This window comes from Phacochoerus africanus, chromosome 14 (genome assembly GCF_016906955.1).
Source record: "Phacochoerus africanus isolate WHEZ1 chromosome 14, ROS_Pafr_v1, whole genome shotgun sequence".
Classification (NCBI taxonomy): Eukaryota; Metazoa; Chordata; class Mammalia; order Artiodactyla; family Suidae; genus Phacochoerus; species Phacochoerus africanus.
The window spans coordinates 16,327,663-16,355,533 of NC_062557.1; the positions used below are offsets into that span (position 1 = coordinate 16,327,663).

General features: G+C 40.7%; 1 protein-coding gene across 6 annotated transcripts in view; it reads right to left on the reverse strand.

The window, feature by feature from the left end:
• Positions 1-27,871, reverse strand: part of TLK2 (tousled like kinase 2) — a 128,213-nt gene that overhangs the window by 76,982 nt on the left and 23,360 nt on the right. For 5 of the 6 annotated variants that reach the window (XM_047759219.1, XM_047759222.1, XM_047759221.1 and 2 more), the window contains exons 3-6: positions 6,527-6,598; positions 5,499-5,568; positions 4,476-4,519; positions 3,673-3,768 (exon numbers count right to left, since the gene is read on the reverse strand). In XM_047759219.1, coding sequence (XP_047615175.1) covers positions 3,673-3,768; positions 4,476-4,519; positions 5,499-5,568; positions 6,527-6,598 — 282 coding nt within the window. The remainder of the gene's footprint in view (positions 1-3,672; positions 3,769-4,475; positions 4,520-5,498; positions 5,569-6,526; positions 6,599-27,871) is intronic. The other variant, XM_047759218.1, reaches the window with a different exon arrangement.

Below are 27,871 nucleotides of genomic sequence, written 5' to 3' on the forward strand. Positions count from 1 at the left end.
TACACAAGATATCACCTCTTCCCGTGTCGTGTGGGAAATAAACAAAACAAAGCCCTTGCTCTCTTCGGCTCAGGACACCACTGCAGCACAGGTTTGACCCCTGGCCTGGCAACTTCCACATGCTGTGGGAAAAAAGTCCCTGATCTCTTGGGAGAAGATGGGCAAGAGATTAATTGTATAGTTAAAAATTAAGGTATGTAAATTATTAAATAAAAATTTTTAAATTATACCATACACCAGTGAATGATCTATAGCAATACACAATACGGATGAATCTTACAAAAGTAGTGTTGAACAAAAGAAGCCAGATGCAAGAGTATATACTGCATGATTCCTTTTATACAAAATACAAAACAAAAAACTATGCTATGCTATTGAAGTCAGGATAGTGGCTACTACCCCAATGGCAGGGAAGGGGCTAACAACTGTAAGGGAGCATAAGGGGGTTTTTGAAGGGGCTGGTAATATTTTGTTTCTTGTGCTGGTACAGTTTGTAAGAATTCATTAAGTTGTAGACTTATGTATATAAATATGAACCAGTGAAAAAACTTCAAATATATATCAAAATTTAAAGGTATACGTAAGGTAGTAATAATCTAGAATTAAAACAGGATTAGGGACAGAGCTACAAGGTGAAAGGGACTGCTATTTAAAGAAGTTGGCCAGGAGAGACCTCTCTGATAAGGTCATTTTTGAGCAACAGCCTTATGAAGAGATTGCTAATCATGCTATTCCTGGAAGAGGGAAGAGCAGGTACAAAGTCTCTGAAGCAAAAGAGAGCTTCAGTGTTCAAGGAACTTCAAGGAGGCCAGCGGAGCTAGGGTGGCAGGAGGGAGAGGGAGAATAAATAGAGTCAGGCCAACGGGGAAGCCAAGATCATTGAAGGAGCTTCTGAGCCATGTACGCCTGGAGCAGTCTGGACCAGCCGCTGAACAGTTTTGAGCAGAGAAGGGCCAGGATCTGCCTTAATTTTTTCATTGAATCATTTTGGCTACAATACTGAAAATAGGTGAGACACAGGCATAAACAGGGAGATTACATTGGAGATTAAAGCAGAGAAACAAACAAAAAAAACAAAACAAAAAAACAAAAACAAACAAAAAGAGGTTGGATTGGGGTATTTTTAAAAAGAAAATAGGATTTATTAAGGGATTAGATATGGCACAGGAGGTTATGACCTGAAAAACCACAGGGAGTAAACCGTCATTTACCAGGACCAGGTAGACTACAGGAAGGGCAGCTTGTTGTTGTTGTTTTGCTAGTGATGGGGGAGGGGAGGCGGAGAGTTCCTTTGTGGATGTTTTTAAGCTGAACATTAAGTGGAAATGTCAAGTAGAGCTGGAAACAATTTTCAGGGAAACCTGTGCCCAAATGAAGAGCTGGCAAGTTCATTAATCCTAAAAGGCAGATATGGATGACGATGTAAGAGCTTGGTAGATCTGGAATAGGAGCATGTGAAGTTCTCTTCAGATTGTTTCTGATTGCTTCTATTTTCTCAGTAAAATAAAAAGACAAAGCCATCAGTTGAAATAGTAGAAGGAGAGGAAGTGTTGCTGGAGGTTTGCAGGAAATGACAAAAACATGAAATATGCATCTAGGAAAGGAACTATGAAAATATAATAGGACTGGTAGGCAACTGGGATCCATAAGGTTAGCGGTCATGAACTTAAAGTGAGATCAGTCAGCATGGGTATATGTCTAACTATGCTGAGCTGCTTAGACACAGGCAAGGAAAAGGTGGAAAATTAGATTTTACCAGGGCCAAGTGTTTTCAGGCAAGTATGATGGAGGAAGTGGGAAAAGGGAATTGAAGGGTATACACAAATCAGTGATTATAACAACGGAGCGCAGAACCTAAGTTGGGAGAATAAAGAGCTTTTCAATGCCAATAGGAAAAGGAAATTAAAACTTGGTTCCTATTTTACCACCTAAAATATACTTAGACTGGCAAAACAATGGTGAGGACCAGCTCCCATTCACAGAGATGGCAGAAATGTCTACGGATCATTGAATAACATCTCTTTTGTCTTTAGGTAAATTGACAAATGATAGATGAGTAGTCACATTACTAAAGCCAAATGAAAAAATCTTCAGGAAGAAAAGAGTAATAGACAACAAAATTCTACGAATCATACTTGTCCTTAACGGATAATTCTGCGATCTCCCTTAACATTTTAACTTAATAAAAATACAGACATAAGCCCTCCTCCAAAGTTATCTAACAAACCTCAACCTCGCCAAGCAGATCTATGTATCAGGCATTTCTAACATTTTTAAACATGGCAAGGATGACAAAATAATAGCAAAAATTTTCAAGCTGAATACATTTTCCTAAGTTCTTTAATAATTATAATTCTACCCTAAAGAATGCATGTTTTTATGGGGGGGGGAATACATTTTGAAATACTTTAACAATACAGAGGACTAAATCACTTAGGGGAAAAAGTAATTTTAATCAACTCTGAGGTGTCACAGAAAAGCAACTTTCCTAAACAGAGACCTAGAATGAAAACTCCTGATCTCCCTATTCCCTAAGATCCCATAGCAATATCTGTGGCATCAGTGGAAGGAACACACTCAGGTAGGGAGTTCTTATACGGTATGAACAAACTATCCAATGGCACCTGAGCAAATTAACACAAAATCCTACATTAGCTAGCTCAGGGATTCTTAATCTTGGCACTAAGTGACATTTTAGGCTAGATTATTCTTTGTTGTGAGCACCTGTCTTTTGCATTGTAGGATGTTTACCAGCATCCCTGGCCTCCGCCCAGTAGATGCCTATGGCATCCTCCCACCCACCTTCTAGTTGTGACCAAAAATTACTCCAACATTCCCAAACGTCCCCTGAGGGGACAAACTACCACCCTACCCCCTAGAGAATGACTAACATAGCTATAATATTTGTAAGAGCTTCAGATCTCAATAAAAGACAGAAAACAAACCAATTCCAAATTTGTATAGCATAAGCTTCTTCACTGTATCACTGAGGAAGCCTTAAAAATAATTTCAAATGCCAGGAGCTAACCAAAATCTTTTATTTATTTGTTTATATATATATAAACTATATATATATAGTTTGTCATTTTGCCATTTCTTGGGCTGCTCCCACGCCACATGGAGGTTCCCAGGCTAGGGGTCGAATAGGAGCTGTAAGCCACCAGCCTACACCAGAGCCACAGCAACGCAGGATCCCAGCAACCTCTGCGACCTACACCACAGCTCACGGCAACGCTGGATCCTTAACCCACTGAGCGAGGCCAGGGATCGAACCCACACCCTCATGGTTCCTAGTTGGATTCGTTAACCAATGAGCCATGACGGGAACTCCTCTTTATTTATTTGTATTTTATTCTTTTAAGGAACTTTTAAGTCTATAGCAAGAGTGAAAACCTAATGTTTGGACTGGAAATCACTTTCTTAACAGAACACTAAACTGGAGGCCTAGTAGTCATTTACTATACTGAGCGTCTAGAGTTAGCTCTTATCAAACGTAAATTTAACTGATGTAGATTTGAATCTAAGTTAAGTGATTCATAGCTAATACTAAGAATGTTTCTCCTTAATGCCTCATTCCCTTTGGATAATTAATGGAAGAGAAACTTTGTTTGTGTGTTCCTTGGCTGCTTGTATCCTACAACAGGTGTCACATTTCTCCAGGTGAATGCTTACCGGTAAGGGATTGGATAAGGAATGTTGCGGTGAGGATCGTGCAACTGGTGGAACACTTCTGCCAGGGCTGGTTCCTGGCCCGCTTCCCCCAGCAAACTGGCCAACAGGGAAAAATGGATATGAATAATTCACAACAGTACTATGCTTCAGATAAGGAGAGTAAAAGATTAATACACAAACAGGTCTTAATTACATATGGCCCCTTCAAGTCAATATATCTTACTCTCGAGAGAAAATGCCATGTAAGTCAAATTCTGCTCTTTTCAATGAGATTTTTGAGGAGCACCAGCAGAAATGTACCAAGATATAAAGAAAACATGGCTAGAAAGCTGAAGGTACACATGGTTTTGAAAGGACCTAAGAGAAGAATGTTTTCCCTTCTTGTCTCAAAATACACGAAGCAGGAATACAGCAGATGTTACTGTCTTCTTTAGTAACCACTAACGATGGGTCAGTGAGCTCACTACACATTTCACTGGACTAAAGGGAAGAGGACAAAAGAAGAGTCCAAGACATTCCACTTCAATCTTTGTAAGACACAAAACCTAGTCTGGCCAAGAGAAAAATCACCTCATTTGTGAATTTTTATATCATCACAGACAAGACACATCATAAACAAATTTAAATTTAGCAAGTTAACAGCCGTTTCCTCTTATAGAGAGAGATGTGACAGCGCTAGGTTGATGAAGATGGGGAGGAAGAGGAGGAAAAAATATTGTTTTCTAAAGCCCTAAATAAATGAAAGGATTCAGCTTTTTTTTTTAAATCACTACAGATGTTTTTTTCCAAAAAATTTAACTTACCTCAAAGTAATCACTAATTTTATGTCCCCTAGGAGTGCCTTTCCCTGAAAATGAAACCAAAGTAAGTATGGTTTTTCCAATAACACAAGTAAACCATCATTCACAAAAGTATACTATGTACTCAGTAACTGCCTATCTATCTTGTTATCAAGTGATGACTTTTATCAAATGAGCCAAAATACATGTATCCTAAGAACAGAGACAGTTTCCTTCACAAGATAAAAGACTGAATAAAGACTGAAAGAAAGACTTTCTCACAGTTTGATTCATTAACCTTTCTTTTACAAGTATACTAACAAAACTTATGCCGCAAGTGTATATGAAAACATAAATAAACTATAATTCATATCCCCAACTAAGAGGATAAAAAATTCAAGACAAATTCATTGGAACTAAAAGGTTTATTCTATTTCACAAAAACTTTGTGACCTTGTCACTCTGGGAGAATTTTCTCCCAAAAAGTAAAAAATGATTTGCAGATTAAAAGAATAAGGAAAATAAAAAGACTACAGTTTTCATTTTTTGGAAGTCTTTCCATCTCATTCATTCTTTCTTTAATTATTTAAAGAAATTTGGCATTATTACAATCATATTTACAGATTTATTTCACTGGGCACAAATGTTCAACTAAATAATTGACATAGAAGAGTAGGTAAAATAGCAGCCACGTAAATGAAACCATTTCTGCTTGCCTATTATTAACAAATCACTGATCTAACACAAGACAGTTAAAACTTCAATGTAACCTCTTTTCTGTACAATAAATGCTTAGTCTGACAAAAAACCCATGGTGAGAAGGTCATTAACTTACAACAGGGAAAACCAGTCCCCAAAGAACTGACACTGTTTTGTCAAGTGTGTATCAAACGGCAAGTCTATAATAAACAGCCTGATATTCCCTTAAGGAATATAAATCTCCTTTGTCAGGACTCCTTGTACACAAACTATTTAGTGTGAGCTGGAAATTTCCTACCTAAGTACATAAGAATTTAGTATTTTTTACTGGTGAGAAATTATTACTACCTTGGCTAGTTTCATACGGTTCAGCTTTTCTTTTCCGGTTTCGCTGGTCATTCTGTTTTTTCTCAGGAGTCTGTTAAATACCATATACATCACAATTAGCATTTTGTCATTATGAAAATTAGAGGCTATGCACAAAATATCAAACTCATAAGGAGGTTTAACTGGCACAGACAAGTCCTAAATCAGTGTCCTGCTCTTAAAGCACATTCATGGAAAGAGATTAGGGTCTGGAACCAGACCATCTATACAACTTTTGGCAAACTAGTTAAAATATCAGTTTCAACTTACTTATCTATAAATCAGGGCTGCTGCAAAGCTTAAATAAGACTCTTTTTGGACTGTGCCCAGAGCATATGGAAGTTCCCAGGCCAGGGATTGAACCCACCACAGCAGTGACCCAAGCCACAGCAGTGACAACACCAGATCCTTAACCAGTGAGCCACCAAGGAACTCCAAATACAACATTTTATACAGCATAAGTGTAGTACAAGCACCTGGTATACAGTAGGCTCTGACAGCAGCTGTTATATTTCTACCTTGAAAGAGCTTAAGTCTAATCCTTTTTTCCAAAAAGGAGAGATTTGCATAATAACTCAACTGACTCTAACATACTGTAAATTTTATCTAAGTGTAAAGTAGTTGAGTACATATCCATGCAGCTAGGTTATTTGCCTTAAAAAAATGAAAAAACTTCAAATTTTATTACTAAGGTCTGTCAGGTCATAATGACCCACTCTGCTGAAGTACCGACACGTGCGAAAACTCAAGGACACCTAAGCTAATTTGGCCACAAATGCAAATTTCTACCCTTTATTGATGGCAATTAAGCAAAAATTTAAAGGACAACACTCATGCATGATTATAATAATAGAAACCCATCAGGCCACATCTGCTCAGACACAAAGAGCACACAACTCAAAGGGGAGTCATTCACACAGACCCTACCAGCATCCCAGAGTTATGCAGTGCCGTGTTTAACCCAGACTGAAAGAGTGGGAATACGAAATGCAATGGATGTGGCTTCTTACCTCTACCTCCTTATCACTCAAGGACCCCACGCTGCACAAGCTCTGGTTGGAAGACTCACTATTGAGTGGCCCCTGGAAAAAAGAAAAGAAAAAGTAATCAAAAGAATCTAATTTAGGATAACAGCAAAACTGAAGAAGCCATTTGATTTTAATATCTAAGTCAACTCAAAGCAACCAAGAGTTAATAATTACAACACTTCTGAGCCAACTTGAAAAGAATTCAATCAACCATTACAGTATAGGGCCCTCATGTTAAAATTTAGCTACTGTTATTTTCATTTCCTTTACAAACTCTACTCATGTGCAAATTTTTCCCTTCTAGACTATTTCCACATGTAGCGAATTCATTCTCTAAGGAAAATAAGCAAGGGGAAATCAATTCTCTTGGCCTCTTGTATCATAAGGCAATATCTGAAAGCTGAGATGTTATGGTTCCTTATAAGGGGGTGGTCAGAGCCCATAATGAAGGAAACACTTTTCTGAATCATGCTTTAAAGAGGCATTACTGCTAGCTCAAAAAACTTACAAGAGATTAACTTCTAGCCTAAAAGCAGGAGACTCTGTGATAGCCTGCTTCTCAGCGAAACCAATGGAAATAATTTTTTAAAACCACCATTCAAAACCTCTGACGACAGTCCCTTAGGGCAAACAGCAAATGAAGAAACAACCATTCAATAAAATCTATGAAAAGGTGAAAGTCTGTGGTATTGCAACCAGACTCCCTCACCCTTCCACCTCAGCAGGGCTCCAGACTACTGCGGCCAAGAACACATGGCACCCTCTTCCCCCAGCTCTCAGTCCAAGGGCTTTCTTCCTGAGAGGAGAAGGATTTCAGGTTTCTTAGCTTGCCCCCAGCTCTCTGTTGCTGAGGCTAAGTCCCAGGCCCCAGGCAAGTACATCAAAAAACAGGACGCTCCACAGCAAAGGAAAACCATTAAAAAAAAAAAAAAAAAAAGACAACCTACAGAATGGGAGAAAATAGTTTCAAACGATGCAACTGACAAGGGCTTAATCTCCAAAATATACAAACAACATATATAATGCAACAGCAAAAAAACCAATAACTCAATTGAAAAATGGCCAAAAGGCCTGAATAGACCTTTCTCCAAAGAAAACATACAGAAGTTCCCATCGTGGTACAGTTGAAACGAATCCAACTAGGAACCATGAGGTTGGGGGTTCAATCCCTGGCCTCGCTCAGTGGGTTAACGATCCTGTGTTGCTGTGAACTATGGTGTAGGCTGGCAGCAACAGCTCTGATTAGACCCCTAGCCTAGGAACTTCCACATGTCCAGGGTTCGGCCCTAAAAAAGACAAAAGACAAAAAAAAAAAAAGAAGACATACAGATGGCCAATAGGCACTTGAAAAAAATGCTCAACATCACTAATTATTAGAGAAATGCAAATCAAAACCACGAGGTACCACTTCACACCAATCAGAATGGCCATCATTAACAAGTCAACAAACAGCAAATGCTAGAGAGGGTGTGGAGAAAAGGGACCCTCCTACACTGTTGGTGGGAATGTAAGTTGGTACAACCACTATGGAAAACAGTATGGAGGTACCTCAGAAAACTAAATACAGAACTACCAAACGACCCAGCAATCCCACTCTTGGGCATACATCTGGACAAAACTTTCCTTGAAAAAGACACATGCACCCGTATGTTCATGGCAGCACTATTCACAATAGTCAAGACATGGAAACAACCTAAATGTCCACTGCCAGATGAATGGATTAAGAAGATGCCGTGTGTATATATACACAGTGGAATACTACTCAGCCATAAAAAAGAACAATACCATTTGCAGCAACATGGATAGAACTAGAGATTCTGGTACTAAGCGAAGTAAGTCAAAAACAGAAAGACAAATACCATATGCTATCACTTACATCTGGAATCTAATATATGGCACAAATGAACGTTTCCACAGAAAAGAACTCATGGACTTGGAGAGCAGACTTGTGGTTGCCAAGGGGAAGGGGGACTGGGAGTTTAGGGTTAATGCAAACATTGCATTCAGAGCGGATAAGTAACAAGATCCTGCTGTATAGCACAGGGAACTATACCTAGTCACTTGTGATGGAACATGATGGAGGATAGTAATGTGAGAAAAATAATGTGTGTGTGTGTGTGTGTGTGTGTGTGTGTGTGTGTGTGTGTGACTGAGTCACTTTGCTGTACAGGAGAAATTCAAAGAATACTGTAAATCAATTATAATGGAAAAAATAAAAATCTAAAAGCAAAACAAAACAAGCAAAAACCCTGGAGGCTCCCTTCTGCCCAACTTCAGCTTACAGAACAGAGGCTCTTCCTTAAGCATGGTACACTGAGAACAATGGGACCCCAAGAGCCCTTCTGCCCAGCTTGTGAGATGATGGGTCACACCAGGAGAGATGAGCTGCTGTGTGCACCCCATCTCCACCTCCACCTCCCCAGCATTCAGTTCCTAGAGCCTGAATGTCACTAATAGAAAAGTGTCACTCATTGTCTCAATCTCCAGCTCTAGATCTTTGGCTTAGACATTCTGCCAGGGGGAATAAGCAAGAACCTGGAGTACCAAATCTTTTCCCAAAGGACCTGACTTCATTCTCAACAGTGTATACAAGTTTAAGTCTAAGGGTATTCAATGGAGGTTGTGGTAAAAAGCAACTGGAAAGAGATTTGTGTGATGAGGATTAGTCTTATCTGTATATCAGCTAGTCTGCAGGAGAGAATTAAGGAATAAGACACCTGGGAGGAGTCCTCCCCTAGTCAGAACAAACAGCAAACCTAGACCTCAGAAACTTTTCCTTCTAAGGAACCCTGATTTGATTGGATTAGTTTGTAGAGAAATTTATGCCTCAGGGCATTGCTGAAAACAAGAGAAGAGTCTGGACAATTAGTGGAGCTTTAACAGCTGGGTTGGTCAGGAAAAGAGAGTCCTACCAAGTACCAGTCATCCTAGGGCACCTAAGGGACCCACAAGAAGTAAAGGAAGGTATGAATGACAATGCTGCCTCAAATAAAGACTATCAGTAGAGACCCAGAAATTTTATTTTTTCAAAAAATAGGAATTCTGGAGTTGAAAACTACAATAGAAAATAAAAGATGTGGAGTTCCCGTTGTGGCTCTATGGTAACAAACCCAACTAATATCCATGAGGATGCAGGTTCAATTCCTGGCCTCACTCAGTGGGTTAAGGATCCAGTGCTGCCATGAGCTGTGGTGTAGGTTGCAGACACAGCTCAGATAGCGTATGGTGTGGCTGTGATGTAGTCTGGCAGCTGCAGCTCCAATTCACCCCCTACCCTGGGAACTTCCATATGTGGCATGAGCAGCCCTAAAAAAATAAAATAAAATAAAATAAAATATGCACTAAAGGGGGGCAAGAGTAGAACTAAACTGGCAGAAGAAATAATTTTAGAAAATCTTAGATCAATAAAGATTATGCAAACTGCAAAACAGGAAATAGAAACAAGGAGTCCCTATTATGGCGCAGCAGAAACGAATCCAGCTAGGAACCATGAGGTTTCGGGTTCAATCCCTCAGTGGATTAAGGATACGGCATTTGCCGTGAGCTGTGGTGCAGATGCAGCTCGGATCCCATGTTGCTGTGGCTGCAGTGTAGGCCACCAACTACCTCCATGTGCTGTAAGTGTGGCCCTAAAAAGCAAAAAGAAAAGAAAAGAAAAAAGAAAAGAGAAACAAAATGAACAGAACTTCAGAGAAATGTAGAAAACTGTTAAGTACATGACCATGCACATAACTGGGACACTAGAAGGCAAGAAAAGCAAGAAAGGAGCAGGAAAAAAAAAATCTATGAAGAAATAATGGCTGAAAATTTCTCAAATTCTTTAAAAAACAGTATCTTACCAATATAAGAAGCTTGATGAACTCCAATTAGGATAAATAAAAAAAAAAACCATAAAGAGACATATTATAGGAAAAATGCTCAAAGGGAAAGAAAAGGAGAAAATCTTGAAAGCAGAAATATAATGCATCACTTACAAGGGAAGCTCAACAAGATTAATAGCTGATTTCTGAGCAAAAACAATGGAGGCCAGAAGGCAGAAGGATAACATATTCAAAGTGGTGGGGTGCAGCAGAGAAGTCAACCAAGAATCTTATAATAAGTATTTCAAAAATGAAGGCAACTGTAGTAGTATGGGTTCAATTCCCAGCCCAGCGCAGTGGGTTAAGTATTCGGTGTTGCCACGAATGTGGTGTAGGTCGCACCTGCTGCTTGGATTTGATCCCTGGCCCCGGAACCCTCATATGCCGTAAATGGAGCAAAAAAGAATGAAAGAAAGAGAGAGAGAAAGAAGGAGGGAAGGAAAGAAAAGAAAGAGAAAAAAAGACCTTTCAGATAAAAAAGGAACGTCCTCAACCTGATAAAAGAGCATCTACCAAAACAAAACAAAACAAAACAAAACTACAACATAATTAATGTTAAAGACTGGATACTTCCCCCTAAGATCTAAACAAGACAAGGACGTTTGTTCTCATTCACATCTACTCAACATTATACTAGAGGTTCTCATCAGGCAATTATGTAAGAAATAGAAGTACAGGACATTCGGGTTTGAAAGGAAGAAGTAAAACTCTGCCATGCTGAAATGACATACTCAAATATATAGAACCCCAAAGAATCTGCTAGTTTACTACTTGAATTTAATAAGTTCAGCAAGATTACAGTATATAAAATCAATACACAAAAATCAATTTTTGTTCTATAATCCTGCAATGAAAAATCTGAAAATGAAATTAAGAAAACAATTCCATTCACATTAACATCAAAAAGAACAAAATACTTTGGAAAATATTTGGGAATACACAAAAGAAGTACAAAATTCTTTTGGAGTTCCCACTGTTGCAAAATGGGATCAGTAGCATCTCTGGAGTCCTGAAATGCATGTTCGATTCCCAGTCCAGAACAGTGGATGAAGGATCTGGCCTTGCTGCAGCTGTGGCGCAGGTCACAACTGCAACTCGGATCTGATTCCTGGCCTGGAACCTCCGTATGGCGCAAGGCAGACAAAAAAGATGGCAGTTCTCTTCTAGCTGATTTATAGATCCAATGGAATCCCCATCAGAATTCCAGCTGACTTCGTAGAAACTGACAAGCTGATTCTAAAATTTCACGGGGATTTACAAGGGTCCAGAATACACAAAACAACTCTAACAAAGAACAAAGTAGATGAATTCATATTCCCTGACTTTAAGACTTATTACAAAGCAACATTAATCAAGACAGTGTACTACTGGCAAAAAAGACAGATCAATGGACTAGAGAGTCCAGAGGTAGATCCATAATCTATAGTCAAATGATTATTGACAAAGGAGCCAAGACCATTTAATAGGAGAAAGAATGGTCTTTTTAACAAATGGTGCTAGGACAACTGAAAAACCACAAGCAAAACAATGAAAATAAACCCTTACTTCACACCATATGCAAAAAATAACTCAAAATTGTCCAAGGAGGCAGAGCTTCCTTGCCTGCCCGTTTGAATCTCTCACAAGCATCCTATCTTAATAAATCTATTTCTTGCCGATCAAAAAAAGTGGAGTTCTGTCATGGCTCAGTGGTTAACAAACCTGACTAGTATCCATAAGGATGCGGGTTCGATCCCTGGCCTCGCTCAGGGGGTTAAGGATCCGGTGTTGCCATGAGCTATAGCATAGGCTGCAGATGCAGCTCGGATCCCGTGTTACTGTGGCTATGGCTGTGGCCAGCAGCAGCTATAGCTCTGATTCGATCCCTAGCCTGGGAACCTCCATATGCCGAGGGTTTGGCCCTAAAAAGATTTAAAAAATAAAATAGGTCAAGGACTTAAATATAACAGCTAAAACCATAAAAATTTTAGATGAAAACATAGGGGTAAATCTTCATGACCTCAAACCAGGCAAAGGATTCTTAGATATGATACCAAAGGTGTTCCTGTCATGGTTCAGTGGTAACGAACCTGACTAGGATCCATGAAGATGCAGGTTCGATCCCTGGCCTTACTCAGTGGGTTAAGGATCCAGCATTGCCATGAGCTGTGGTGTAGGTTGCAGACATGGCTCAGATCTTGCATTGCTGTGGCTGTGGTGGAGGCCGGCAGCTACAGCTCCCATCTGACCCCGAGCCTAGGAACTTCCATATGCCACAGGTGTGGCCCTAAAAAGCAAAAAAAAAAAAAAGATATGACACCAAAAGTGCCAAGAGGAGTTCCCACTGTGATATACTGGGTTAAGAATCCAACTGCAGTGGCTCAGGTTGCTGTCAAGGTGCGGGTTCAATCTCTGGCCTGGCACAGTGGGTTAAAGGATCTCGTGTTGCCGCAGCTGTGGCGCAGGTCACAGCTCTAGCTGGGACTCAATCCCTAAACCAGATTCCATATGCTGTAGGTGTGGCCATAAATTTTTTTTTTTTAAGTGCCAACGACAACAAAATAGATAAATTGGACTTCTTCGAAGTTAAAAACATCCGTGGTTCAAAGGACACTATCAACAAAGACAATCCACAAAATGGGAGAAGACATTTGCAAATCACATATTTGATAAAGTACTTGTATGCTGTATACAAAGAACTCTTAAATTCAGAAGTAAAAAACAGATAACCCAATTTAAAATGGCAAAAGGTGGAGTTTCTGCTGTGGCACAATGGGTTAAAGATCCAGCATTGTCTCTGCAATGGTGCAGTTTCAATCCCGGGCCTGGCACAGTGGGGTTAAGGATCCAGCATTGCTGCAGCTGTGTGGCACAGGTTGCAGCTAAGGCTTGGATTCGATCCCTGGTCAAGGAACTTCCATACGCCGAGTCCAGCCAAAAAAAAAAAAAAAATGGGCAAAAGGTCTAAACAGTTTCTCTAAAGCCGAGCTACAAATGAAAAGAAGCTCAACATCATTAGCCAATGGGGAAACACAAATCAAAACCAAAATAGGATACCACTTCATACCTAGATCCAAAACGACAATGAGAAGTGCTGACAAGAATGTAGAGAACCGTAACCTCATACACTGCTGGCAGGAACATAAAACAGAGCAGCTGCTTTCAAAAACAGTCAGGCAGTTCCTCAAGCAAAGTAAGAGTTACATATGACCCAGAATGCTACTCCTAGGTACAAATTTAAAAGAAATAAAAAACATTTACATACTGCAAACCTGGACACAAATTTTTACAGCAGCATTATTCAAAAGAGCCAAAAGGTGGTAACAATTCAAACGTCTATCAACTAATAATGTGGTATATCCATACAATAGAATATTATTTGACATAAAAAAGAAGTCAAGCACTGATAACATGCTACAACATAAATTTTTTTTCTTTTTAGGGCCACACCCTCGGCTTAGAAGTTCCCAGGCTAAAGGCTGAATCGGAGCTTCAACTGCTGGCCTGCCACAGCCACAGCAATGACAGATCCAAGCTGCACCTTCGACCTAAGCCAAAGCTTGCAGCAATGCCAGATCCTTAACTTGGTGCGCCACTATACAATAGGGAACTCTACAATAATATTTTGCTAAGTAAAAGAAGCTAGTCACAACAGATCACATATCAAATGATTCCACTCATATGAAAATCCCTAATAGGGAAATCTAAACCAGACATAAAGTATAGCAGTAGTTGCTTAGGGAAGGAGTGGGGGGTCATGGGAGTGACAGCTAAAGGGCATGGGGTTTCTTTTTGAGGTGGTAAAAATATTCTAAGACTCAAAAACAAACAAACAAAAACAGAGTTCCCATCGTGGCTCAGTGGTTAATGCATCCAACTAGGAACCATGAGGTTGTGGGTTCAATCCCTGGCCTCATAATTGGGTGAAGGATCCGGCGATGCCGTAAGCTGTGATGTACGTTGCAGACGTGGCTCGGATCCAGTGTTGCTGTGGCTCTGGCGTAGGTGGGCGGCTACAGCTCATCAGTTAGACCCCTAGCCTGGGAACCTCCATATGCCTAGAAAAGACAAAAAAAAAAAAAAAAACTCTAAGACTGTGTTGATGGTTGTGTATATCTGTGAATATTCTAAAAACCAATGAATTGTATGATATATGACTTATATCTCAATAAAGCTGTTTAAAAAAAAAGTTAGTAAGCTTAGAGTCAGAAATAATTTACATTCCTAATGGAGTACATTAAGTATTCCTTGCACTCTATCCTTAAAGCACAATTTTTAAATTAATCAACAAAATATACTAGAGCACTTCACTGTGAGATACTTGTGAAACTGCAAAGAAAAAAAAGGAAAACTAGGGACAAGAAATAAAATCAAATCATGCACTCCCAGTGACATAAATCAACAAGAGCCTTATTCCTATGATGATATAATAGCACTCCATGATGTTTTAACTGAAGAAAAGGTTTATTTATATAAGAATTCTACAATAACTTAAATTGACTCACTGCACAAATTTTTAAATATTCTGTTTGTGACTTATCTTTAATGTAAGCATTATGAAGCATTCTTCCTATTTGAACAGTAATAAAATCATATACTGTATTTTAATTATCCACTTTACCCACCAACTAGCTTTCTCTCTCTCTCTTTTTTTTTTTTTTTTTTTGGTCTTTTTAGGCTGCACCCATGGCATACGGAAGCTCCCAGGCTAAGGGTCAAATCCGAGCTGTAGCTGACAGCCTACACCACCGCCATAGCAATGCCAGATCCAAGCAGCATCTACGACCTACACTGCAACTCATGGCAACACTGCATCCTTAACCCAATGAGCAAGGCCAGGGATCGAACCGGAGTCCTCATGGATACTAGTTGGGTTCATTACCACTGAGCCACAATGGAACTCCTATCCCTCATTTTCAAAAGGAAATAGTAAGTGTGATGAATACAGACAAGAGAGAACTGAAGAACCTATTTTTTATTAGCAATTACTGGTAATGACATAAACTGTAAAGTGTACATAACAGTGGTGTACACGGTAGTGTCTGAAATAGCAATGCAAGAGGCACAAGGGACCTTGTGGTTCTCTGGGCATGTGTGTCTAACCAAAAGAAAAAAAGGATTAAGAATCATTTAATCTTCCCTTTCCTCTTCTGAAGCACAGCATCCCAAATTATTATGAAATCATTAATTAACTTCAACTAGCAGCAATAAATGACAAACATTCACTGTTATAAAACAGCTTATTGTCTACTAAGGAAGCTAACCAAAGGCTTGTACACAAACAATGTTATCTTTCAAAAATGTCACTATCAGAGTTCCCACTGTGGCGCAATAGGATAAGCAGCAGCATCTTGGGAAAAGCTGGGATGCAGGTTCAATCCCCAGCCCGGCACAGTGGGTTAAGGATATGGCACTGCCACAGCTGCGGCTTAGGCCACAACTGTAGCTTGGATCTGATCCCTGGCCCAGGAACTCCATATGCCTCGGGATGGCCACGAAAAGAAGGGGGGAAAAAAGTCACTATCATTAAAAAACAAAAAAGGCAGAAAAAACTTAAAGGAGGATAAAAAAAGTATGACTAAATTCAATGTATGATCTTTGATTTGTCCCTGAATAGCGAAACTAAGTAAAACCAAGCAAAACCAAATAAAAGACATTACTGACACAAAGGCAGAAACTGAATATGGACTACATGTTAGATAATTAAGTTCCGGTATATTATTACCAGCCCCTCAGATGTAAATTTTCACATTTACTGCATCTTTATACTAACAACCTTTATAAATTTTGAACGATTTCATATTCAGCTTTAGAGAAGTCCTACACATTTCAGGGGTTAAGGAGCAGTCAGTTCCAAGGGAAATTTAATGGTCATCTCTGCCAATGCCTTACAACATTCATCTGTTCCAAACATTTATACATTAGTTTTCCTGCCCAGGATTTCCACACAAAGTTGGGAGTTTCCATTTCTCGTGGCTTTTAACAGCCACAATCCAAAGTCAAGTGGCTCACTTCTGTCCTAAATTCTGAACTGGTGGGCAGTTTTACCAGTCCACTAGTTCACAGAAAAGTTTGCCCTTCCCAATTCCCATATTTATACAATTTCAGTTCAAGACTCTGGCCTCAATTACTATCCCCAGGAGGAAATTAAACTCAAAGGCATAAAAACTTATGGGTTTGTTAAGTTACAAAGGTTAACTCCCATTCACTACGTGACATCTTCCTATATTTGAAGTCAGAATAACCACGATTCAATTTTTTCTATTGTTCTGATACTGCTGACATTCAGGAACTACATAATTTTCATGTATTTTATTTAGCCAGTCTCTTTACTGAACTGTTACTTTCTCTTTTTATTTTTTTCTTTTTAGGGCCGCACCTGTGGCATATGGAAGTTCACAGGCTAGGGGTCAAATTGGAGTTGTAGCCTCCAGCCTACACCATAGCCACAGAGGAGCCAAGCCGCACCTGTGACCTACACCATAGCTTGCAGCAACGCTGTATCCTTAACCCATTGAGCAAGGCCAGGGATTGAACCCACATCCTCATGGGTACTAGTTGGGTTCTTAACCTGCTGAGTCATGATGGGAACTCCCTGAACTGTTACTCTTTCTTTCTCTCTCTCTCTTTTTTTTTTTTTTTGTCCTTTGAGGGCCACACCTGTGGCATATGGAGGTTCCCAGGCTGGGGGGTGGGGGAGCCTAATCGAAGCTGTTGCTGCCGGCCTACACCACAGTCACAAACAATGCCTGATCCTTAACCCCCTGAGTGAGGCCAGGGATTGAACCTGCAACCTCATGGTTCCTAGTCGGATTTGTTTCCACTGTGCCAAGACGGGAACTCAATGAACTATTATTCTTTCTAATCATCTCTCAGTTTGTTCCTTTTTGACTTCATTGTGTAGATATAAATCATAGAATTTGTAAATAATAAATGTATATATTCCTTTCAACAACTTGTATCTCTTATTTGTTTCACTTTTTACTGCTTTGAATAAAACAACAAAAATAATGACCATAAAGAACACTTTTTCTTTTTTGTGTGTTTTTGGCCTCACCAGAGGCACAAAGAAGTTCCTGGGTCAGGGATCAAACCTGTGCCACAGCAATGACTGAAGGCACATCAGTCTCAATGTCAGATCCTTTTACCACTACGCCACCAGGGAACACCAAAGAACACTGTTTTGTTCTTTTTCAAGGTAATTCTTCTACTGTTTTTACAATTAAAACCTGTATTAAGACTGCAAAGAGCCAAAACAATCTTCTAAAAGAACAAAATTGGGTTTCTCAATTCCTGATTTTAAAATTTGAGCTACAGTAATCAAAGCAGTATAACTGGGAGTTCCTGTTGTGGCACAGATGAAACGAATCTGACTAGTATCCGTGAGGATGCAGGTTTGATCCTTGGCCTCGATCATTTCGGTTAAGGATCTGGCATTGCTCTGAACTGTTGTGTAGGTTGCAGAAAAGGCTCAGACTCCATGTTGCTGTGGCTGTGGCATACACCAGCAGCTGTAGCTCTGATTCAACCCCTGGCCTGGGAACCTCCATGTGCCATCGGCACGGCCCTAAAAACAAACAAACAAAAAAAGTTTTTAATTAAAAAAAAAAACCAAAAACAAAAACTGGCATAAAGATAGACACATAGACAAATGGAATAGAAAATAGAGTCCAGAAATAAACCCTCACATACATGGCGAAAAAGTATTTTCTTTCCTTTGTTGATTTTCAGAGTGCCAAGACCACTCGACGGAGAAAGAACAGTCTTTTCAACAACTTTTGGAAAAACTGGATATCCACAAGCCAGAAAGAAGCTGGACCATTACCTTACAAAAATTCATTCAAAATGGGATGACACCAAAAGCACAGGCAACCAAACCAAACCAAACAAAAAAACAGATAAAGTGGACTACATCAAAATTTAAAACCTCAGAGTTCCCGTTGTGGCTCAGTGGTTAATGAATCCGATTAAGAACCATGAGGTTGCGGGTTCCATCCCTGGCCTTGCTCAGTGGGTTAAGGATCCAGCATTGCCGTGAGCTGTAGGTCACAGACGCAGCTTGGATTCCATGTTGCTGTGGCTGTGGCGTAGACCAGCAGCTACAGCTCCGATTCGACCCCTAGCCTGGGAACTTTCATGTGCCGAGGGAGCGGCCCAAGAAATGGCAAAAAGACAAAAAAAAAAAAAATTTAAAACCTCTGTGTAAAGGACATAGCCAATAGAGTAAAAAAGGCACTCCACAAAATGGGAGAAAATATTTGCAAATGTGTCTTATGATAAGGGGTTATACTTGGAATATACAATGAATTCCTAAAAATTAACAAAAGCTAAACAAACAACCTGATTAAAAATTGGGCCAAGGGAGTTTTCCTGGTGGCTCAGCAGGTTAAGGATCTAGCACTGTCATTTCCACATGCCTCTTGTGCAACCCCCCCCCCAAAAAAAGAAGATGGTAAATTTGATGTGATGTATATTTTACCACAATTAAAACTTTTTTCAAAAACTACACTGTTGGGAGTTCCCATTGTGGCACAGTGAAAACAAATCCGACCCACTACTATCCATGAGGAGGCGGGTTCAATCCCTGGTCTTGCACAGTGGGTCAGGGATCTGGAACTGCCATGAGCTGTGGTATAGGTCACAAGACGTGGCTTGGATCCCACGGTGCTGTGGCTGTGGCCAGCAGCTGTAGCTCTGATTAGATCCCTAGCCTGGGAACTTCCATATGACACAGGTGAGGCCCTAAAAACAGGAAAAAAAACCAAAAACCCCATTTTTGCTTTTTATATTTTTAAGATTTTTATTTTTTCTACTACAGTTGATTTACAATGTTATGTCAATTTCTTCTGTATAGCAATAGTGACCCAGTCATACATATGTATGTGTATATATATATATATATACATATATTCTTTTTCTTACATTATCTTCCATCATGCTACATCACAAGTAACTAGATACAGTTCCCTGTGCTATACAGCAGATTGTTATTTTTAAATTACAAAGTTGAGAGAGCTATTGCTGTCTAACCAAATGTTTTTCTTTTTTTTTTTTTTTTGTCTTTTTGGGCGGAACCCGTGGCATATGGAGCTTCCCAGGCTAGGGGTCTAATCGGAGCTACAGCTGCCAGCCTATGCCACAGCAACATGAAATCCAAGCCGTGTCTGCAACCTGCACCACAGCTCACGGCAACACCGGATCCTTAACCCACTGAGAGGCCAGGGATCGAACCCAAGCCTCCACAGCTACCCAAACCAGAGCAGGATTCTTAAACCACTGTGCCACAGCAGGAACTCCAATTAAATGCTTTTTTTTTTTTTTTTTAAGTTGGAGGGTTTTTTGGTCTTTTTTTAGGGCTGTACCCAAGGCATATGGAAGTTCCCAAACTAGGGGAAAAACTGGAGCTGCAGCTGTTGGCTCATGCCACAGCCACTGCAACGCCAGATCTGAGCCACATCTGCGACCTAAACCACAGCTCACAGCAAATGCCAGATCATTAACCCACTGAGCAAGGTCATGGATCGAACCCACCTCCTCAGAGATACTAGTTGGGTTCGTTACCGCTGAGCCACAACAGGAACTCCCTAAAAGTTTTTATTTATTTGCAATTGTAGTAACAGCCCACATTTACACAACACTTCTATGGCCTGGGCATTCTGCACTTCTATGGCCTGCACATTTGATTCTCACAATTGATAAAAACAGACCCACACAAGTAGGCCCAATGGATTTTTGACAAAAGTGCAAAAGCAATTCAATGGTCTTTTCAACAAACGGTGCTGAAGCAATTAGATATCCACAGGCAAAATATGAAACTCGATTTAAGCTTTTACCTTAGTTTTACAAAGTAACTCAAACCAGATCAAGAACTTAAATGTAAAACACAAAACAAAAACACTTTAAGAAAAAAAAGAAGGGAGAAAAACTTCAGAACCCAGGACTAGATGAAGAGCTCTTAATTATGATATCCAAAGCTTGATCCATAAAAGGAAAAACTAATAAGTGGAACTTCATCAAAATTAAAAACTTACTCTACAAAATACCCTATAGGAGTTCCTGTCATGGCGCAGTGGTTAACGAATCCGATTAGGAACCATGAGGTTGCGGGTTCGATCCCTGCCCTTGCTCAGTGGGTTAACGATCCAGCATTGCCGTAAGCTGTGGTGTAGGTTGCAGACGCGGCTCGGATCCCGCGTTGCTGTGGCTCTGGTGTAGGCCGGTGGCTACAGCTCCGATTAGACCCCTAGCCTGGGAACCTCCATATGCAGTGGGAGTGGCCCAAGAAATAGCAAAAAGACAAAAAAAAAAAAAAAAGACCCTATAAATAGAATGAAGAGACAAATCAGGGACTAGAAGAAAATATTTGCAAACCACATATCTGACAAAGGACTTGAAACTAGACTATCCAAAGAACTCAAAACTCAACAGGCTCTTTTTTTAATCCAATTAGAAACTGGCAAAAGAGGTGAACTGACATTTCTCTGAAGAGGGTAAAAAAATGGCTAATAAGCATAAGAAAAGATGTTCAACATCATTAGCCATTAGGGCAATACAGATTCAAACTAAAGTAAGATTTCATTACACATCAGAATGTTTAAAAAAAAAAGCGTCCCCGTCGTGCCTCAGCAGAAATGAATCTGACTAGTATGCATGAGGACGCAGGTTCGATTCCTGACCTCACACAGTGATCCGGCATTGCAGTGGCTGTGGTGTAGCCAGCAGCTGTAGCTCCAATTCAACCCCTAGCCTGGGAACCTCTATATGCCATGGGTGCAGGCCTAAAAAAGACAAAAAAAAAAGTTAAAAAAAATTAGTGACAAGACTAAGTGCTGACAAGTTACATTAAAAAAATGGAATCATTCATACACTGCTGGTGAGAATATTAAAAACATACTGCCAAATAGGAAAATACTTTGACAGTTTTCTTTTATCATATGACCCAACAATTATACTATTGCACATTTGTTCCAGAAAAATAATGTTCATGCAAAAAACTGCACCCAAATGTTCACAGTTGCTTTATTCATGATAACCAAAAGCTGCAAACAAACCAATTAGCCTTCAAATTGTGATGTATCCATATCATGGAATACTACTCAGCAATAGAGAGGGATGAACTACTTACATATGTTTTGACTTGGAAAGACTTTAAGGAAATTATGCCAAGTGAAAAAAGCTAATCCCTGAGTTCCTGTCATGGCTCAGAAGTTAACGAACCCAACCAGTATCCATGAGGATGCGGGTTCAATCCCTGGCCTCGCTCAGTGGGTCAAGGATCTAGAGTTGCCATGAGCTGTGGTGTAGGTTGCAGGCACAGCTCAGATCCTGTGTTGCTGTGGCTACAGCGTAGGCCAACAGCTACAGCTTGGATTCAACCCCTAGCCGGGGAACCTCCAAGTGCCATGGGTACAGCCCTAAAAAGACAAAAAAGAAGACGAAGAAAAGAAAAGAAAAAAGCTAATCTCAAAAGATTATATACTGTATGTTTTTTCTTTTTTGCTGTTATTTTGTTTTGTTTTGTTTTTTTGCTTTTTAGAGCCACACTTACGGCATATGGAAGTTCCCTGACTAGTGGTGGAATTGGAGCTGCAGCTGCCAGTCTATGCCATAGCCTCAGCAACATAGGATCTGAGCTTCATCTGTGACCTACACCACAGCTCATGCCAATGCTGGATCCTAACCCACAGAGCAAGGCCAGGGATCAAACCTGTATCCTCCTGGATACTAGTTGGGTTCATTACCTCTGAGCCACAATGGGAACTCCTACTGTATGATTTTTTATATATGTAAAATACACATGTTTCTTGAAATGATGACGTTATAGAGGTTAAAAACAGATTCGTAGTTGTTAGGTGTTAGGGTTTTTTGGGGGGGTGGCTACAAAAGAGCAGCAGGAGTCTTGCAATGGAGCTGTTCTGCATCTTGACTGTGGTGGTGGATACAAGAAGCTACGCAAGCAATAAAATTGCATAGAAATACGTACAGGAGTTCCCGTCGTGGCGCAGTGGTTAACGAATCCGACTAGGAACCATGAGGTTGCGGGTTCGGTCCCTGCCCTTGCTCAGTGGGTTAACGATCCGGCGTTGCCATGAGCTGTGGTGTAGGTTGCAGACGCGGCTCAGATCCCGCGTTGCTGTGGCTCTGGCGTAGGCCGGTGGCTACAGCTCCGATTCAACCCCTAGCCTGGGAACCTCCATATGCCGCGGGAGCAGCCCAAGAAATAGCAACAACAACAAAAAAGACAAAAGACAAAAAAAAAGAAAGAAAGAAAAAAGAAATACGTACACACACAAATGATGCATGTATAACATGAAATCTGAATGAGTTCTGTGGATTTTAATGTCAATTTCCTGGTTTTAATACTGTACAATAATTATATGAGGTGCTCACACTGGGAGAAAAGGGGTGCATGAAACCCCTCTGTACGTTTTTTTGCAACTTCCTTTGAATCTATAGTTATTGCTAAATCTTTTATGTTATTTAGTTTTTTATTATTTATATGTACTATATACCTATTTGCTGTAGTTATGTAATAATAATGGTAAACAATCCTTAGGTAGTGCTAGTTAACATGGGCCAGATATTCTATATTAGCACATTTAATCCTCCTTACAACTTGTTATGGACTTAAGTTGAGCTGTATCTTCCTCAAATTTATATGTTGAAGCCCTAATCCCTAAGACCTCAGAAAGTATCTGGATACAGGACCTTTGAAGAAGTAATTAAGTTAAAATGGGTCATTAGTGCGGACCCTAATCCAATATGACTGATGTCTTTATACAAAGTGTAAATTGGGACACAGAAACACCACACACACATGCATAGAGAAAAGACCATACAAGGACATAACCAGAAGGTGGCTCTTCTGCAAGTTAAGGAGAGAAAGCCTTAAAAGAAACCTAACGACATCCTGATCTTGAACTTCTAGCTTCCAGAAATGTAAGAAAATAAATTTCTGTTGTTTAAGCCACTGAATCTGTGTTATGCTAGCCCTAGCAAACCAATGACAACCTGATATTGATAGCTATTGGCAGTTTCATTTATAGCTAAGGAAACTGGAAGAGAAGTTTGGTGAACTCCCAAAGGTTAAACAGCTGGCAAGAAGTAGAGCCAGGATCTGGACCTAAGTCACCCAGCTTCAAACTATGAGCTACTGGGAGTTCCCCTGTGGCACAGTGGGTTAAGGACCTGATGTTGTAACTGCAGCAGCTCAGATCTCAGCTATGGCGAGGGTTAGATCCCTTGTCCAGGGAACTTCCACATGCTGCAGGCACAGCCAAAAAAAAAGGAAAAAAAGGGAATTCCCATTGTGGCTCAGCTGGTTATAAACCCAACTAGTATTCATGAGGATGCAGGCTCAATCCCTGACCTCGCTCAGTGGGTTAAGCGTCGGACAGTGGTTAACCTGTGGTAAAAGCAGATACGGCTCAGATCCCACATTGCTGTGTCTGTGGCATAGGCCGGCAGCTATAGCTCCAATTTGACCCCTAGCCTGGGTACTTACATAGCCACAGGTGCAGCCCTAAGAAGCAAAAATAAATAAATAAAAAATAAATTGGCATCTTAAAAGGTATTGAGAGAGTTCCCACTGTGGTGCAGTGGGTTGGGAATCCAACTTTGGGAGTTCCCGTCAATCCCTGAACTTCCATATGCCCTGGGTGCAGCCATAAAAAAAAAAGGCACAAAAGGATTGAGAACAGCAGTAACAACTAAAGTATAAAGGAGCATAGCTGACAAAAGGGTCAAATTACCATTAAAGACTAGACCTAATGGAGAATTAAAACTAAGGGTGGGTCAGAGTTCCTGTTGTGGCTCAATGGTTAACAAATCTGACTAGGAACCATGAGGTTGCAGGTTCGATCTCTGGCCTTGCTCGGTGGGTTGAGGATCCGGAGTTGCTGTCAGCTGTGGTGTAGGTCGCAGACGCAGATCAGATCCTGCGTTGCTGTGGCCCTGGCGTAGGCTGGCAGCTACTGCTCCGATTTGTCCCCTAGCCTGGGAACCTCCATATGCCGCAGGAGCGGCCCAAAAATGGCAAAAAGACAAAAAAAAAAAAACTACACTTTTTTCAGTCATTAGAAGCACTGATTTTTCACACCTTAGCAGAGTCAAACCAATAGGCTAATTTTGCTTTTTTTTTTTAGGGCTGCACCCTCGGCATATGGAGGTTCCCAGGCTAGGGGTTGAACCAGAGCTGTAGCTGCCGGCCTACACCATAGCCACAGAAAAGCAGGATCCGAGAGGGGTCTGTGACCTACACCACAGCTCACAGCAACACCAAATCCTCAACCCACTGAGCAAGGCCAGGATCAAACCTGCATCCTTATGGATGCTAGTCAGACTCGTTAACTGCTGAGCCACGTCGGGAACTCCAGGCTAATTTTAAACGAATGACTTTGTGTTTTGGCAAGCAAGTAAAATATTACAGTACACTGTCAAGAAAATCCTCAGCTAGGAGTTCCCGTCGTGGCTCAGTGGTTAACGAATCCCATTAGGAACCATGAGGTTGCAGGTTCAATCCCTGGCCTCGTTCAGTGGGTTAAGGATCCACATTGCCGTGATCTGTGGCGTAGGTTGCAGATGCAGCTCGGATCTGGCATTGCTGTGGCTGTGGCCTAGGCCGGCAGCAACAGCTCTGATTTGACCCCTAGCCTGGGAACCTCCACATGCCGGGGGTGCAGCCCTAGAAAAGACAGAAAGCCAAAAAAAAAAAAGACAAGAAAAAAGAAAATCCTCAGCTAATATCAATGATTTTTAGTAGTATCTCAACCATGCAAAATCCTAACCATGTAATATAATAACATTTTATTTCCAGGCAAACAAGCTCAATAATAAGAACAACAAGAAATCCTTTAACTGTCTTTTCTCCTGAACAACCTGCCTATGGAAACATATATATTCACTCAAGATCGGGCACATATAACCATAAAGAGATAATAACATGCTGGCAAGGATATGGAGAAAGTTTAAACCTCATACACTGTTGGTGGAGAGGTAAGATGGTGCCGCCATTTTGGAAAAAGTTCTGGTACATGAATGAACCTTAAAAAATGATGCTAAGTGAAAGAAGCCCGTCATAGAGGACCACATATTCTGTGATTCCATTTATAGGAAAAGTTCAGAATAGGCAAAATCAATAGAGACAAAAAGTAGACAAATAGGTGCCTAGAACTGAAAGAGATAGGGGTTTTTAGGGTGACAGCTAAGGGGTAAGGGTTTGTTTTTTTGATGTGATGAAAATGTACAAAATTGTGGTAATGGTCTCACAATTCTATAGATATACTTGGAGCCAATGAATTGTATAACATATGAGTTATACACACATAGCCATACACATATGTATGTGTGTGTGTATACATATATATGTGTGTGTGTGTGTGTGTAAAAATACATATATTTTTTTGGCTGCCGCAGAGCACATGGAGTTCCCAGTCCAGAGATCAGATCCAAGCCACAGCTGTGACCTATACCACAGCTGCCACAACACCACAACCTCAAACCACTGTGCTAGGCCAGGGATCAAACCAGCATTCCAGCACTCCAGAGATGACGACAATCCTGTTGTGTGCCACAGTGGAAATTCCTAAACTGTATGCGTTAACTGAGTAAACTCTATGCTTTGTGAATTATGTATCAATAAAACTGTCTAAAAAAAAAAAAAAAAACCCACAACAATCCAGTGCAATTTTGCTTAATACGAGAAGTACTTAGGGAGTTCCTGTCATGGTGCAGCAGAAACGAATCCGACTAGTATCCGTGAGGATGCAGGTTCAATCCCTGGCCTCACTCACTGGATCAGGGATGGGGCACTGCCATGAGCTGTGGTGTAGATCACAGATGCGGCTCAGACCCCGAGTTGCTGTGGCTGTGGTGTAGGCCAGCAGCTGTAGCTCTGATATGATCCCTAGCCTGGGAACTTCCACATGCCACAAGTGCAGCCCTTTAAAAAAAAAAAAAAAAAAAAAGGAAAAGAAGTACTTAAAATCATGGGCCTGGACTGCTATTTTGGTGGATACAGAAAAGTGTCAAACATAATCCAGCCCTCCAGAGCTTCTTGATCATCTATGGAAAAGATGAGGTTACTGTTTTCACCCTCTAATTTTCTTTTTTTTTCTTTTTTTTTTTAGGGCCACATCTGGGGCATATCAAAGTTCCCAGGCTAGGGGTTGAGTCAGAGGTGCAGCTGCCACAGCTTATGGCAATGATGGATCCTTAACCCACTGAGTAGAGCCAGGGATTAAACCTAGGTTCTCATGGATACTAGTTGGGTTCGTTACCACTAAGCCACAATGGGAACTCCTATATATCTTATTATAAAGCTTACAATTTAGCCTTTAACCTTACTCTTTATGCTAAAAAAAATTTTTTTTTATTGATTTAAAACTATAAATTCAATATTTACAGACTGAAAAGGGAAGAAGCTCTATACAAAATCCTGGGGCATTAGCGTTCCCGTCATGGCACAGTGGTTAACGAATCCGATTAGGAACCACGAGGTTGCAGGTTCGACCCCTGGCCTTGCTCAGTGGGTTAAGGATCTGGCGTTGCCGTGAGCTGTGGTAGGCCGAAGACTCGGCTCGGATTCCGCGTTGCTGTGGCTCTGGTGTAGGCTGGCGGCTACAGCTCCGATTGGACCCCTAGCCTGGGAACCTCCGCATGCCGTGGGAGTGGCCCAAGAAAATGGCAAAAAGATTAAAAAAAAAAAAAAATCCTGGGGCATAGTCATAGTAAAGTTAACACAAAAGAAATGGTCATAAGAACAAAATAAAAAGATCAACATAATCCATAATGAAAATATCCAAGAGGTACATAACCTTACTGTGGGTATGATCCTCAGCCTAGCACATCGGGTAAAGGATTCAGCATTGCTGCAGCGTCCGTGTGGGTCAAAGCTGTGGCTCAGATTCAATCCCTGGCCAAGGAACTTCCCTATGCTGCAGGTGGGGCAATAAAATTTAAAAAAACAAACAAAAAAAGCAAGTTTGATAACCGATAAGTTTAAGGTTCCTGGCATTTGCTGTTTTGAAGAGATCATTAATCTATAAGAAACAAACCCATTGCGGAGTTCCCGTCGTGGCGCAGTGGTTCACGAATCCAACTAGGAACCATGAGGCTGCGGGTTCGGTCCCTGCCCTTGCTCAGTGGGTTAATGATCCGGCGTTGCCGTGAGCTGTGGTGTAGGTTGCAGACGCGGCTCAGATCCCGCGTTGCTGTGGCTCTGGCGTGGGCCTGTGGCTACAGCTCCGATTGGACCCCTAGCCTGGGAACCTCCATATGCCGAGGGAGCGGCCCAAGAAATAGCAAAAAAAAAAAAAAAAAAACCATTGCCATCAACTACAGGAAACTGTATTACAAAACTGCTGTTGCAGAGCTCAATATATTGGTTAGTCTAAATTCCAGTTCTGCCATTTATCATATTAGCCTGTCAAGGATGGTAGTACATTTGGTACAACTCACGTGAAGACACTGAAGCTAGGTTCCTGTTACT